The sequence below is a fragment of the Pieris napi genome, chromosome 10 (genome assembly GCF_905475465.1).
Source record: "Pieris napi chromosome 10, ilPieNapi1.2, whole genome shotgun sequence".
In the NCBI taxonomy this organism is placed as follows: domain Eukaryota; kingdom Metazoa; phylum Arthropoda; class Insecta; order Lepidoptera; family Pieridae; genus Pieris; species Pieris napi.
Window position 1 is genome coordinate 11,867,097 of NC_062243.1, and position 15,664 is coordinate 11,882,760.

The 15,664-nt window shown below is 33.9% G+C and overlaps 1 protein-coding gene across 2 annotated transcripts in view; it reads right to left on the reverse strand.

Annotated features, from left to right (window-relative positions):
* The window catches only part of LOC125053181, a 59,021-nt gene that overhangs the window by 26,424 nt on the left and 16,933 nt on the right, over positions 1–15,664 (reverse strand). For both annotated transcript variants that reach the window (XM_047654417.1, XM_047654416.1), the window contains exon 2: positions 2,224–2,359. In XM_047654417.1, the coding sequence (XP_047510373.1) occupies positions 2,224–2,359 (136 nt within the window). The remainder of the gene's footprint in view (positions 1–2,223; positions 2,360–15,664) is intronic.

Genomic DNA, 15,664 nt, shown 5'->3' on the forward strand with positions numbered 1-15,664 from the left:
AAGTTAAGGATAAGAACAACAGGTGTTATTCGCTAAGTAATTTTTTAAATAGACTTCTAGATACAATCGAATAGCTAGCTACCTATTGTAACTACAAATTTACGTCCGAAATTTATCGTATTATTGGAGAGTGGATTTTGTTAGGTAATGCCTACGAGTAATGGTTTTTTGAGATCAGAGATAAAAAGTGCCGCGGACGCTTATTGTTATGGACGAGTGAAAGTGAAAATGAAGCCACAAGTTAGGTCTATTACGATAAACGCTTGAATTATTCGACGATAATGATCTTATATCGAAACTTAAAAAAAACTACTATAGAGCAATTGGCCCAGTGGCTTCACCGTGCGACTCTCATCCCCGAGGTCTTAGGTTCGATCCCCGGCTGTGCACCAATGGACATTCTTGTGCGCATTTAACGGTGAAGTAAAACATTGTAAAGTATGCCTTAAACCGAAAAAGTCGACGGCGTGTCAGGCACAGGGGCTGATCACCTATTTGCCTATTATATTGACTGGATCATGAAACAGATAAAGAAATCCGAGGCCCAACCTTGAAGGTTGTAGCGCCACTGATTTATTTTCTTATTTTATCGGATGACTATATTTCTATCTATTAATAATTCTTACGCTAAAAAAGACGGCGCCGTAAAAGCGCTTAGCGCTATGTTTAATGTTTAAAGAACTTTATTTCTCATTACAAAAATTATTTTTTATTTACATGAGAAATTTAATATTAAGTATATACGAACGAGATACACGTCGCCATCAGCTAGCCCAATTTTAGTCTAATGGGCCCATTCTGATGTGTGTCTTTAATGCCCTTTTGAACTGATCAATCACGCTAATGTTACGAACCTTAGACGGCAACCGATTAAACAATTGCACACCCTCATACCTAATATGCTATCTCATTTAATATCTCAATACTTTTTTTAAATTATTGTTACTGGAAAGACGCCTTTTGAATCGCAATACAGGTTTATAATAATTTACCAAAAACATTCATAGAGTTTTTCTATAAGAGTTTTTAAAAATCGACTTAATATACTTTAGGCTAAAATTTATTATTCTATTAATGATTATTTGAGTGAAATATATAAAAATAACAGATAATAATGTTAAATAAAATACATAATAGAAGAATATAATGTAATTTATTTCGTAATGCTACAGCTAACATAAATTAATATAACAATTATGTTTTATTTACAAAACATTCATCACAGGAGACCGAAGACCTCAAGACAAAGAATTAATCTAGCTATTCGAAGGGGGAACGCTGCGAGTATCTTCGGAACCTTGCCTAAAGGGACTCCGTTTAATAATATATTTTACTTATTATATTATATTTTATTAGGGCTTTTAGTTTTAGTTTAATTTAATCAATAAAATAACTAGAAGATCCGGCAAAGCGTTGCTATGGCAAAGGTTTTTGAATTTTTGATATATTTCATAGTAGTAAACTATTCAAGGGAAACGGTAGGAGAACACCAGTCATGGGGACCACCATGTTTTTTTCACCATGGCCATGCCATTAAATGGTAGCTTAAGTGAAACGTTGGTGCTTTCAACTCAACGCCATCTGTTAGATTTCTGACTGTCAAATAATTTCCAATAAAAAATGCGGTTATTGAGATGTTATATTTAATTGAGATGTAAGATATCGTTTCTTTTAAGTTAGAACAAACTGGACACAGTGTGCAAATTTGATTTATATATATTAAGATAACCCTCGAAACAAATCTTGCATTACCTAAAATACGTACGAACTACGGCAAAAAAATTTTTACCTACGAAGGCGCACAGCTGTATAATAAACTACCCACAGATATAAAAAATATTACTTCTATCAATTCATTCAAATCGAAGCTAAGTGAATATGTTAAACAAAATTACTTTTAAATTCATTTCTTATAATTACTTTTAATTCATATTTCTTTGTTTACTTTTATTTTTGAATTTATTGCATGTACGGCTATATTTTATTGTGATTATTTTAAGAACGACTACAATGTTATGTTAATCTAGAGTATTATTCTCATGTAAGTGACATTTTTTTGTCTTTTTGAGAAATAAAGTCTTTAAACCTAACAAAGTTTAAGACATTATTTCTTATTTTATTATTATACAATATTAATCCATTGTTTTTTGTTATTTGTTTTATATAATTTATGTTAGCTGCGGGATTACGAAATAAATAATATAAACACGTGAAATCACTTACATTCAAGACAAGTGGCGTTGTCAACTTGTGCAAAGTAAGGTTGACAGGTGCAGGAGCCTCTTATGCACTGCGCATTGGATACCTTGCAGTCTGAGTTGAGACGACATCGCGATCCGAGCAAGTCCCCATGCGCTATCTGTAAATTATTATTTAAGATGACAAGAACTACTTTGAAATACTATTTTTGGAATGTCAGTCGGCTGGGTTGGGAATTTAGTTGCATTGTCTTAAGATTTATGTTCTATATTTGTAATAAGATTTTTTTATTTTTCATGTTATATTTTTTTTTAATTGTTAATATTTTTGTTTATAGCTGTCATTGCGAGATAGTATAGGCCCACTGAAAATCAGTGCTGACAGCAACTTATAGCTTTGGCTCTTTTTTGATTGAAGTAATTGTGTTTGTATTACTTTTTTTATATATTTTGCTTACATTAATTACGATTATTAATTTAAAAAAGTGCACCGTTTTAACCAAAGTACCTATATCTATCTTTTACATCACAGCGTATACACAATTTGACTTTAATAGTATAGTGAAGACGTTGTTTAAATTGTTGAACCTTTTGGTTATCTATACTACTTTATTGAAGAGTTTTCTGGTTTGATTGAAAATGACTCAAACATAAAAATCGCCGAAGTACAGTGTATAATGTGTCATGAGGTCGTGTATTCGATTCTGAATTACTTAGAGTCGAGCATCGCATACGAATTTATAATTTCAAATATAGTCTTTACTAACCATAGATATTATTTCTAGGAAACATTTTTTTAGTTCAATAAAAATAACTATCTACTATAATAAAAAAGAGGTTGATCGTAGAGGGGTGAAAATTAAGGGTTGTATGTATTTTTGTATGCTGAATTATAAAAAAATAAAAACAAAAATTTTGTTTAAAAAATTAAAAACATTTTTTTGGGGTGGACAACCCTTATCATTTAGGGGGTTGAAAGATAGATAGTAGCCGATTCTCAGACTTACTGAATATGCATAACATAATAATTATATTATATTAAGGAAAAAACTGGAGACACTGTCAGCTTAGAAAAGATCTCCATAAAGCGCACTTGCGACTACAATGCTTTTAAATTCTTTGTCTCACAGAAAAAACTTTCAGTTTATTTGGATCATGGAATGTGGCCAGAAGGCATCATTTTCCGTCGCTTTATTCACTTCAAAATAAAGCGCAAGTTTGAAATGTCTATGAAGGAAGGCAGCACGATTTCCATACGTTAATATTATGAACCTGGAACCAACGTATAAATTTTCTTCTTTCAATTGTAAGAACGTAAAACGGTCCATCGATGACTTACGTAATATGTGTAAAGTTGTCGATATTATAGCATTGCAAGAAACATGGTTATTCTCGGAGGAGATGCCACTTCTTAGTACCATAAGTCAAGAATTCAGTGGCACGGGGGTATCGTCAATGGATGCGGAGGCTGGCTTACTAAGAGGTCGGCCATACGGAGGTGTTGCCCTGCTCTGGAGAAAGAGCATCTTTCAAAATGTCTCAGTGATTGAGTGTCATAACCCGCGTGTGTGTGCGATTAAAGTGATCTCAAATGATAAGCCATTCCTAGTGCTAAGTGTGTATATGCCCACGGACGAGGCGGTAAATGTAGCCGAGTTTACGGATGTCCTTAGCTCGGTAAGTGCTATAATAGACAGTTGTGCGATAGAAAATACATACATTTTAGGGGACTTTAAAGGCGGAAACATACTACCAAAACGCGACGCTACACCACGCCATCCGACGCATGTCAGTACTTATCAATCCCATATATTTAATATGGTCAGATGCACATAGACAACACGCCATGTGATCACACGCGGTAACATCCAATCGATTTGGATCGGCGTGTTGTGGATGTTGTGATGATGACGTCATGCGTCAGTCTTTCGAGTTTTTGACACGAATGTTAATTTATATACTTAGATATTTTTGGATTTATTTGGCGAAATGAACGACGAACAATTTATTGAGTTGGTGAAACAATATTCTGTTTTATATGACATGAGATTACTTCAATACAAGGACAAAAACAGGGAGTTAGGATGTTGTTAGTTTAATACAAATAACCTGCTAATCAATTCAGTTTATTAGAAAAATACAGGATGGGCCAGAAAGATTTGCGAATTTGAAAAAAATATAATAAAAAAACTAAATACAATACACATACAATTTTTTATTTCAATTAAAATAGACATCTAGGAAATTTATTTCTTAAAAATAACATCATCCAGGTGTGCACCATTGCGCTGCAAACATTCCTCGAATCTGAACCTCAAATTGGTAAAAACTTGCTGGCACATTGCGCGGGGAATAAATCAGGTAAATGACTTCTGAATTTGCAAGCGTGTCGTGGTGTCGCGTGTTGGTAATGTGCACGATGGACATCGGGTGTCGACACGTTGCGTCGCGTGGCGTTTTAGTAGTATGTTTCCACCTTAATGCTCATCCATATGAACGTTTTTATCATGAAATGGATAATTTTGTAAGAGAGCAAGAATGGTGTTGCTTTGATATTGAATGCTTAGGTGTCACTTCTGATACGTACACGTTTGTAAGTGATGCTAACGGGTCACGGCGGTGGCTTGATCATTGTTTAGTAACTAAAGCCGCGGCGAAGACTATTCAAAATGTGTATGTCATGTATGATGTTTTTTGGTCAGATCACATGCCGCTGGTTATTGAGTGTAGTTTAGATATGGTTGTTAGAAAACGAATACATTTAAATAACTATAATAATGCAGTGGTTTGGGGGGAAAGAACACATGAACAAATATTAATGTATCAGAGAGAATGTCATGACAGGTTGAGACAAATTGACTTTCCTCCTGAATTTCGTTATTGTAGTGATAAGCTATGTAGTAATCTTAGTCATAGAAAAGTAATTAATAAGCTATATGACAATATTATTCTGGCCCTTTCGGCATCTTCTGTTAAAACTTGTAAGTCAGTACAAAAAAAGAAAAAACCGATTGTAGGTTGGAATAAGCATGTACAAGGGCATCACAGAGAGGCCAGGCAAAAATTTGGCCTATGGTTAGAGCACGGTAAGCCTTTACAAGGAAAGTTATATGAAGAAATGATTTTGAGTCGTAAAATTTTTAAGTCACGCTTGAGATGGTGCCAAAATAACGAAGACCAAATAAAAATGGATATTTTGGCTGCTCATCACGCTAAGAATGATTTTCGGTCTTTTTGGAAATGTACTAATAGATTAAAAGATAAGTCGGGCCTCCCTGTGAGTGTCAACGGAGTGTGTGAGCCCAAGGAAATTGGTGATCTATTTGCTAATTACTTTACAGTTAAATCGCCGATTGGGCCCTCACAGTCGAGGCTAGATGCTGTGACCCAGTGTAAAGGTGGCATAAGTTTGAAACCTTCTATTAAAGAAATAGATAGCACTATAAAGTCTATGGTTAGAGGTAAGTCACCGGGGTACGACGGTCTCAGCATCGAGCATCTAAAGTTTGCAGGCCCACACTTGCCTCGCGTTCTATTTCTTCTATTTAATGCTTGTATAGCGCATAGTTACATGCCTAGAGATATGATAAGTAGTATTGTAGTTCCAATAGTTAAAAATAGGACAGGCGATCTCGCCGATATTCATAACTACAGGCCTATATCTCTGGCAACCATTATATCAAAAGTGTTTGATGGTGTGCTTAACACTCAATTAAGTAAATATATAAAGCCACACGATAACCAATTTGGTTTTAAACCTGGGCTGTCCACAGATGGTGCTATTTTGAGTCTTAAGCATACTATTAACTATTATGTTAAACGTAAGACGCCTGTCTTCGCATGTTTTTTGGATTTGTCCAGGGCATTTGACCTTGTTTCCTATGATCTGCTTTGGAAAAAACTTGAAAAAATCCATTTACCACAGGATACCATAAATATTCTTAAATATTGGTACAAAAGTCAGGTCAATAGTGTGCGTTGGGAGGGTGTCCTGTCAGATCCGTATAGGATGGAGTGTGGGTTGAGGCAAGGTGGGTTGACTTCTCCCATACTTTTTAACTTGTATGTAAATGAGCTGATAGAGGAGTTAACCGGCACCAGAATTGGCTGTAGCGTAGATGGCGTTAACCTTAACAATTTAAGCTATGCTGATGACATGGTGCTGCTTAGCGCTTCTGTCTGCGGGTTAAGAAAATTATTAGCTATTTGTGAAAAATATGCTGCATCCCATGGTCTTATCTATAATGCCAAGAAAAGCCAAGTGATGGTGTTTGAGTCAGGGAGGAGGAGACTACAAAATGTGCCGACGGTTACTATTAACAACTGTGTTTTACAGCGAGTTAGTAAGTTTAAATACCTTGGGCACGTCCTACTCCCCGACCTCAAAGATAATGGCGATATAGAGAGAGAACGAAGAGCGTTGTCGGTGAGAGCAAATATGCTGGCTCGTAGGTTTGTACGTTGTTCTCATGACGTAAAAGTCACATTATTCAGAGCATATTGCACTAACTTCTACACGTGCAGCCTATGGGCCAGTTTTACTCGACAAACATACAACTCGCTTCGGGTGCAGTATAATAACGCATTTAGGATGTTGCTGGGGCTGCCTCGCTTCTGCAGTGCATCAAGAATGTTTGCAGAGGCGCGGGTGGATTGCTTTTTCGCCACTATGCGAAAGCGGTGCGCTTCTTTGGTGCGCCGGGTGCGGGGCAGCTCCAGCAACATCTTACGGATGATAGTCGAAAGAATGGAGTGCCCCTATTTACGACACTGCTCCGACATCTCCGCAGGGCTTTGTTCCTGATAGTTTTTATTTAACTACTTTTTCCTTATTTTTACTAATTCTCTAACATAGATCTTAAGAAACTATTGTTACTAACACACTAATCAATCAATGGACTGTATTTGTCTGATTAATAAAAATTATTATTATTATTATTATAACAAATTTCGAAACGGTCAAGCCGTTTCGGAGGAGTATGGGATCGAACATTGTGACACGAGAATTTTATATAGAGATTATATGACCAAATTAGTAATAAATAGTATTAAATAGCACTACGAAAAAAAACTGATTACCACTTGTAATGCTTAGAGATTTTATGGAGTCAGTTGAAAAAGATCTCAATTCTCAAGAGGTAAAGCAAAAAAGGGCGTATCAAATCTTATAAAGACGGCAACGCAAATGAGCCTTCTGGCAGTGTGAGTGATCCATGGGGGTTTTCTGAAGACTGTTAACATACAGGCTTCAGAAAACCATACAGAATATATATATATATACAGGATCTGAATTCTCTTGGTAATGCGAGAAAAGGGCGTATTAAATTTGAAAAGCCTTCTGGCAGTATGTTCAATGCTCATGTATCACTTAACATCAGATTAGATGCTCACTGTTTTATGAAGAAAATAATAATAATATACAAGACCAATAAATACATACAACATCCCAAAAACTTCCTTATTCAAGATTTGCCAAATCACTAAGCTGTCTAATTCCTTAGCAAATTCTTTCAACCAAAAACATATCCAAAAAACAAATTGAAACATCGACAACTGCAAGCTATCAATCAATTATGTAAAAAACCTATAAACGAAAATACCTCGGTTGACAATTTCGCTTTATGTCGCCTTTGTGCTATTTTTATACAGAAAGAGATAATTGTCCTTTTCAACAATAAAACGACTCCTGAGCTCGTTGACCTTGGGTATGTCTAGGAATATACTTAAATAGCTGTACGCAAAACAAAAGACTGTTCCACAGTCGAGATTAAATATGGCGCCCGTAAGTCAAAAACGTATTGAATTTGACGGCTGTCATATTTAGCGCTTAGTTTTGATTCTAAATGTCACCCTTAGTTCTGTGGAACAGTTATTTGTTTACAGAGCGAGCCATTTGAAATTCAGAAAGAAAATCTTTCTTATATTGTTTATCGTTTACACATAAGACTTGCCTGTGATTAAGAGGGAAAATTTATATGTATCCCAAAAACAATTTTTCTTGGCCCTAAAAACTACGTGTTGACGTAACGCTGTGTAAACATTTTAACAGCCGTTTGATGGGGCTCTAGTAGTTGAGGCGCTTATTAGTAAAGCCGTCTCCAATTAATAAGATAAATTATAGTGTGTTTCGTTCATTACTATTGAAAAAGCAACCATGATTAAAGGAAATTGCTAAACAAAATAACACCACGTAGCCCGGATTGTGTTATCCATTTGATCTATTTTCCCTGAACTATATTATAGTTAAATAAAGATAGTATGTATTAGAAGACTGATTTAGTGCATTGTACCTATTTAATTTTAGAATTTGCATTGTCTCACTTGTAAATTGATGTAATCTTAACGTGTCTACGCGAATATTAGGATATCCTTTTTCCTACGCTTATGATCTGTTACACAATTATTATATAGGGTAAACTAAAAGTGTTATTTCAAATACGACGTTATAACAAAAATAAACTAATAGTCGTAAACCGAGAAACCTGTGTAAACACACCTAAAAAAAAGAAGCATGCTAATTATTGGTACGTGATAAACGAAACAGACGCAAATCGAAGCGCCCCTGGATTATTATTATCTCTCTGAGAAAAGAAAAAGGTTCATTTTGCAATGTTTCTACTTAGTATTGTACCTAACTGTCAGTATCAAAAACAACAACTGCATTTGACAGTTGACATATGATTATAGTTATTTAAGTAGCGGCCTGCTCCAGCCTTTCATGCCTGGACGTATATATTTTGGAAATAAATACAGGATAATGTATAATGGCGATATTTGATCCAGTAATTTTCGAGTTTATTCGTTACAAATGAACAAAAATACAAATATTTTCGCTCTATATATATATAGAGTGTAGATTGAGCAACATTACGTAATCCCACGACTTTTTGGGGACTAAAAAAGCTTGAAACAGCGAGATTACGTTCCATTTCGAATAATATTCACGTGAAGTTATATTGACGATATAGTTATACTATTACCTTTTTCATACTTGACACACAATCTATAAAATTCTGTGCTAAGGAGAACTGCTCAGAATCGATCGAAATTAAAATTTAAAGCAACAATTCGAAACGAAAGTGTAAATTATTCAGCTGTGAAATTATTCAGTACAGGAGGGCTGGAGTGTTTGATATTTCACGAACATTCCCCATTACTTTGAAACTATATTAATATGTAAGATCGATTTGGAGTTCTTTGATATTGAAACCTTATGTATACTTAGTAATTTTATTTGTTTAGTTACTGATAAGGGCTGGAGTGGAGTAAAATGTAAATTTTTTTAGGTAAGACAATCCTATCATATAATGTTAATATTGTCGTGTGGATTGGACGTATAACGCTTACCACGAAGGTTGGTTAGATGACGTGTATCTTAGGAGAAATAAAAGGCTTTTATTTTTCTCATGTTGCCCTAACATAGTAGTGAAATGAAATGAAATGAAATAGTTTATTCTTGCAAGTAGGACTATATAAATCACTTTTACAATGTCTTCCTAAACTAGATGAAGTCGACATTTCCTAACTGACTGCCCTGAGAAGAAATGTCGAAACAAACTCGGGGGTCTTAGTCTCTTTTATAGTCCAGATAATACAATAATAAATTAATAAATTGGTGTAAACAAATGCAGAGTATTTACTGGACTGGTATTTGGAAGAAAGAACCAGATCGATCTGAGCAAACCTGTGCCAGCAGACGGCAAGCATACCCCGAATAGCTCATGCAGCTCAACCATTTTTGAGGGAGCTGCACAACCCGATACACAACAATACCGTCAGTGGCACCATAAAAATATGTGGGGCAACAACTCAATCAGATCGCCAGCCCAAAATAACTATAGACTAAAATGTATCAAATTATAAATCAAGCAAAAGAGTTTATGATATACCCGCATAATGTTTACACTTACAATGGATACAAAATGTATTTTTAAGGTGTACCTTAAAGCAAGGAAAAAATAATGAAATTGAAAAATATAATCGTAATATAAACATTATTCACTTGGCATGTCAAAGTGTAAAATATTGTATGCAAAAGCACAAAACATGTCAGTAATGTAGAGAAAAAAAAATGAATATGCACTAAGCACAAACATGTCAATAGAATAAAATAAAATGCATATGCAAAAGCACAAGACATGTCAGATTGTAAATATGTACAACATGCAAAAAAATAATAAATTAAAAGTGAAAGACAGCTTAAAAAAACACAAGCGATAGCTGTATAAGCGAGCAGCTCAATCCCACGCGTTTCTATCATTTAAATAATCGGATATCCTGTAATATCCTTTAGTTAATAATTTTGATTTAATAAAAAATTTAAATTTCTTAAGGGGAAGTTTACGAACATCCATAGGAATTGTATACAGTATACATTGACCCATGAACGAGTTGCTTATTCTATGAAGGCGAGTAGCATGAACTGTTAAATTATTTTTGTTCCTAGTATTTCGGGAGTGAAGATCAGACAATTTGACAAAATCCGGTTCGTTTTTGTGAACATAAAGTGAATTTTCAAAAATATATCGTGAAGTTACAGTCAGAATGTTTATCTCTTTGAATTTCTCTCGGAGAGAAACTCTAGGACCTAAGTTATATATAGCGCGGACAGCTCTTTTTTGTAATAAGAAGATTGTATTAATATCCGCACAGTTACCCCAAAGGAGAATGCCGTACGTCATCAAGCTATGAAAATAACTGAAATAAACAATTCTGGCTGTATCCACATCAGTAATTTGTCTAATTTTCCTTACAGCATAAGCAGCTGAACTGAGCCTTCCAGACAATTTGTTAATGTGTGGGCGTACTGTAGTTTGGCGTCAACAGTAATGCCAAGAAAAACAGTTGACTCAACAGGGTCCAACTCTACTCCATTCAGTTGTACATTGGTGCTTAACTGCCTCACATTAGGCGTAGAAAATTTTATGAATTTAGTTTTACTTGAGTTCAAAAGCAGATTATTAACATTAAACCAATGGACAACCTTAGATAGTGCCAAATTAACTTGGTCAAAATTTTCAAGTTGACGCTTAACTTTAAAAACAAGCGAAGTGCCATCCGCAAATAATAGGATTTTCTGATCATCCCTTACACAAAAAGGTAAATCATTGATATAGATAAGGAATAAGAAAGGACCTAGAATTGAACCCTGCGGAACACCCATAGTTACCACAGATCCTTTTGATTTTTTGCCATTAATATCTACACTTTGTATTCTATTGTCTAAATATGAACTGAGAAGTCTAAGAGCCTTATTTCTAATACCATAGTGGTGTAGTTTCTTGATAAGTGTGTCATGGCAAACACAGTCAAAAGCTTTGGACAAGTCACAGAATATGCCTAAAGCATCCTGTGAATTCTCCCAAGCCTCGAATACATTTTTAAATGGTTTTATTTAGCTCACCCCGTTTGTTTTATTCTTGGGTCAAATTTAGTAATTCAAATTTCACCCTCTTCCTGTCAACCGATTAATCTGAAATTTTGTATACACTTTGGATTTTGGTGACAATACAATAAACTAAATAAATAAAATAAAAATAAATAAATAAATAAATATTATATAATATATAAATATATATTATATATATATAACATTATATTAAAAACTGTATCTATTTTATTAATTAAATATATATTATATTTATATTAGAATTGATTTATTTATATAAACTAACGGGCAAGGAACCTTGCAATAATGAAGCACTAAATGCATTAAACAGAATGCGAAATAAAAACTAAAAACTAGAAAATAAAAATAGGTAAAAAAACTTTTTAAGTTAAACGGTTTTATGTTAAACATACATTGCAATGTTTAAGATAAATGTACTAAAAACCAAAAAATAATAAAATAGATACAGTCGTGGGAATTATAAACATATGCATAGACTAGACTAAAATAAAACCGTGGGGCATGTCAATTGTCTACAAATTATCGACTTAATGTGCGATAGAAGAATCGTTTAATTCGTCGTTAAAATAGGCAGTTGGCCCGCAGACGGTCAGGAAATTACTTACTATTTTCTTGCTCATGGAAATTCCAATAGTTATACACTCCATGTAAATAAAAGAGATGTTTTAATTATAGTGTAACATTACAAAACAAACATTTTAATCAACGATTGTAGACAATTGACGTGCCCCACGGTTTTATTTTAGTCTAGTCTATGCATATGTTTATAATTCCCACGACTGTATCTATTTTATTATTTTTTGGTTTTTAGTACATTTATCTTAAACATTGCAATGTATGTTTAACATAAAACCGTTTAACTTAAAAAGTTTTTTTACCTATTTTTATTGAGTAGTTCCACACCTGCATCAGCAGTAGACCGACCCTTAGTAAATCCAAATTGTTTGGAGTGATAAAGATTCTGTCTGTTAAAATGCTTTAGCATTTGCTTTAAAATTATTTTCTCAAAAATTTTGCTCAGTGTAGGCAAAATTGAGATATGGCGAAAATTCGTAGGATCGGTTGTACTACTAGATTTGAAGAGTGGAATCACCTTGCTTAACTTCATTAAGTCCGGAAACACACCAGATGCGACACAAGAGTTGAACACAATTGCCAGAAATGGGGAAATACATTCAATTATTGAGGATATTATTTGAACTGACAACCCCCAAAGATCGGTGGACTATTTTACTTCCAAATCTTTAAATGCATCTAGAATGTCCTTAGCACTAACAACTGTAAATTCAAAACTTGTCCCACATTCTGCGACACAGTCTTTAAGTATGTTGTATGCGGAGCCGGAAGACGACAACAAAGTTTGAGTTGTTAATACAGGAATATTAGTGAAAAAAGATTCAAACTCGGTGGCCATCTCCAAATCCGCCCTAACATCTATATCATTAATTTTAAGATGAAAATCATTATTCTTAACTGTGGTTTTTCCTATTTCAGAATTAATAATATTCCAAGTAGTTTTAATTTTGTTTGCAGAGGATCGTATTTTGTTTTTAATGTGTAAAGATTTTGCGGCAGCGCAGGCTCTCTTAAAAGTCTTAGAGTAATTTTTAACATACTCCCTAAACCTTTCACTATGATCATGGTACCTTTCATTATATAATTCAAATAATCTTATTCTGCTTTTAAAGTGTACATGTTAGTTATTTCGACTATGTATTTGCGTGTAGTTCCCACGAGAAGTGCGTGCTCCTCCTCCTGGTGAAAACCATACCTGCTGCTGATAGAGGACAAATCTTTTGTTTTTAATTTATTTTATTATTATTTATTACTTAAGATGTCATGTGGAACATGGTGTAATGGTTGCAGCTCCGTACAAACGTTGTGTAAAATAAAAAATGTTGGCGATTTAAAAGAGCGGACTTTATTGCCAGTTCTTCTCTTCCGTTCTACGCCCTTGATTTGAGAACTGGCAGTAAATGTAAAATTAGAAGTATTTAATGTATATTTATTTTATGACGTTCATAAGTGTACATTGTGTTACCTATATGAATAAATGATTTTGACTTTGAGTAGGTACTACTTAACATAATACGAGCTTCTTTGATTGCAAGCCTCGACAGCAGCATTGGTATTACGTATATAAGTTGCAAACTGTTTATCACTAAAGAAAGCGCTGAACTACCAACTCTTGATTGATTTTTTTTATAGAACAGGAGGCTGACCTGATGATAACGGCCCATGGATGCTCAAAGCCAGAGACCTCGCGAGTGCTGGTCTTTTAATATTTGGTACGCTCTTTTCTTGAAGGACCCTTAGTCGAATTGGTTCGGAAATACTTCAGTGGGCAGCTGGTTCCACATAGTGGTAGTGCGCGGCAAAAATGCCTTAAAATAACTCTCAAAAATTACAACAAATTGAACTTCACAAGACCGAACACTCTTGTTAGTAATGGTTTTTGTTTTTGAAATAAAAGTTGAAAATTGATATAACATTTTCTCCAATTCTTCATTTAGAAACTTCAAATAAACTGGACTTAATTCTTAATAGGTTAACAATTATTAACCGACGACCAACTTCATCAAGGTAGACATTCGTTATCATAGTTACCATTATTTTAACATGATAACAACCTCGGTACAACGTTTTGTAATTCCGCTAATGTCAGTGAACAAGTTTATTACAATTCCCAACCGATTTTATAGTGTGAATTATAGAACTATTTCCGGGTAACCGCAACTATTCATAGTGTTCATCATGACTTTCATCTTGGAGATGCATTAATCTTTTTCAATTGACCATAAATACATCGTTATAATTTTATGGAGCGACGTAAAACTATGGTTAATAAACATGCTAACGATTTAGCGGTTAGACACTTCAAGTTCTTTTACACACGTTTTATTCACACACCCTTACACATACGCACCCACGACCACTCATGCTTTAGTTTTATTTTCTTTTATTACTTTAATTTAATCATGTTTTTATATATTTCCTGTGCTATTACTAAAGGACTTCTATAATCCTAGTATAGGCACCAGCCTCTCACAGAGATGGTCCAATACCTGCAGCATGTAAACTCGTAAAATGCAATATTGCGAAGACACAAATAAACTTTATTATTGTTATATTATTATAGATATTGCAGTAGCAAAGCACTGTAGGCCTAGTGGCTTCAGCGTGCGTCTCTCATCCCGATCCCAATCTAAGGCCCAAAGCTAAAAAGCTTGTAGCTCCACTGATTTTTTTTATTATAGATATTGGTGATAGAACACTTATACACCTGGCATGGTCACATTATGGAGTTGGAAAACCTAGATGCACAAACTATGAATCCTTATAAAATCCATCTATGCAAATAATGTAATTAATTACACGTTTTTGTATTGTTAATAGTTGCAAAAAAAATGCAAACATTTTTACGAAATTTTAGTTTTATTTAAAATATCACTATTGCGTAAATTCCACCTGATAATCCAGTTATTTTGATACTTTACACAGGACTACGAAATGAACTATGGAATTCAGGCGAAGTAAATACGGTATTTAAGGCTCAAAAAAATGTATTAGAGCAGTTTGTGGAGCAAACTATCTTAATAGTTTACCTTTGCTTAAGAAGCTCAAAATTTTATCTCTTCCCTGTGTGTATATTTTTTCTTCGTTCGTTCACAAAAACGTAAATATTTTTTAAGTCAACAGGAACAGACATCTATCGAACTGAATCGGGAGAAATTAGCTGTGTCAAAAATTGATCTGGAATTGTATAGGAAAAATACCTTTTGTATGGCAATCAAGGTTTATAATAATTTACCAAAAACATTAAAAAATTTACCTAATAGCGTTTTTAAAAATCGACTTAATGGTCTACATTTGGAAAATGTAGATATTATTCTATTAATGGTTATTTGCGGAAAAGTTTATAATAAATGTTAATTTGATAACATACCTAATAATATATTTTAATAAAGTAATATTTTATCACTACAAATAATATATGAATTGACTAATTAATATGACTTAATGTAAAATTCCTTTTAAGACAAATTTGCACGCCATT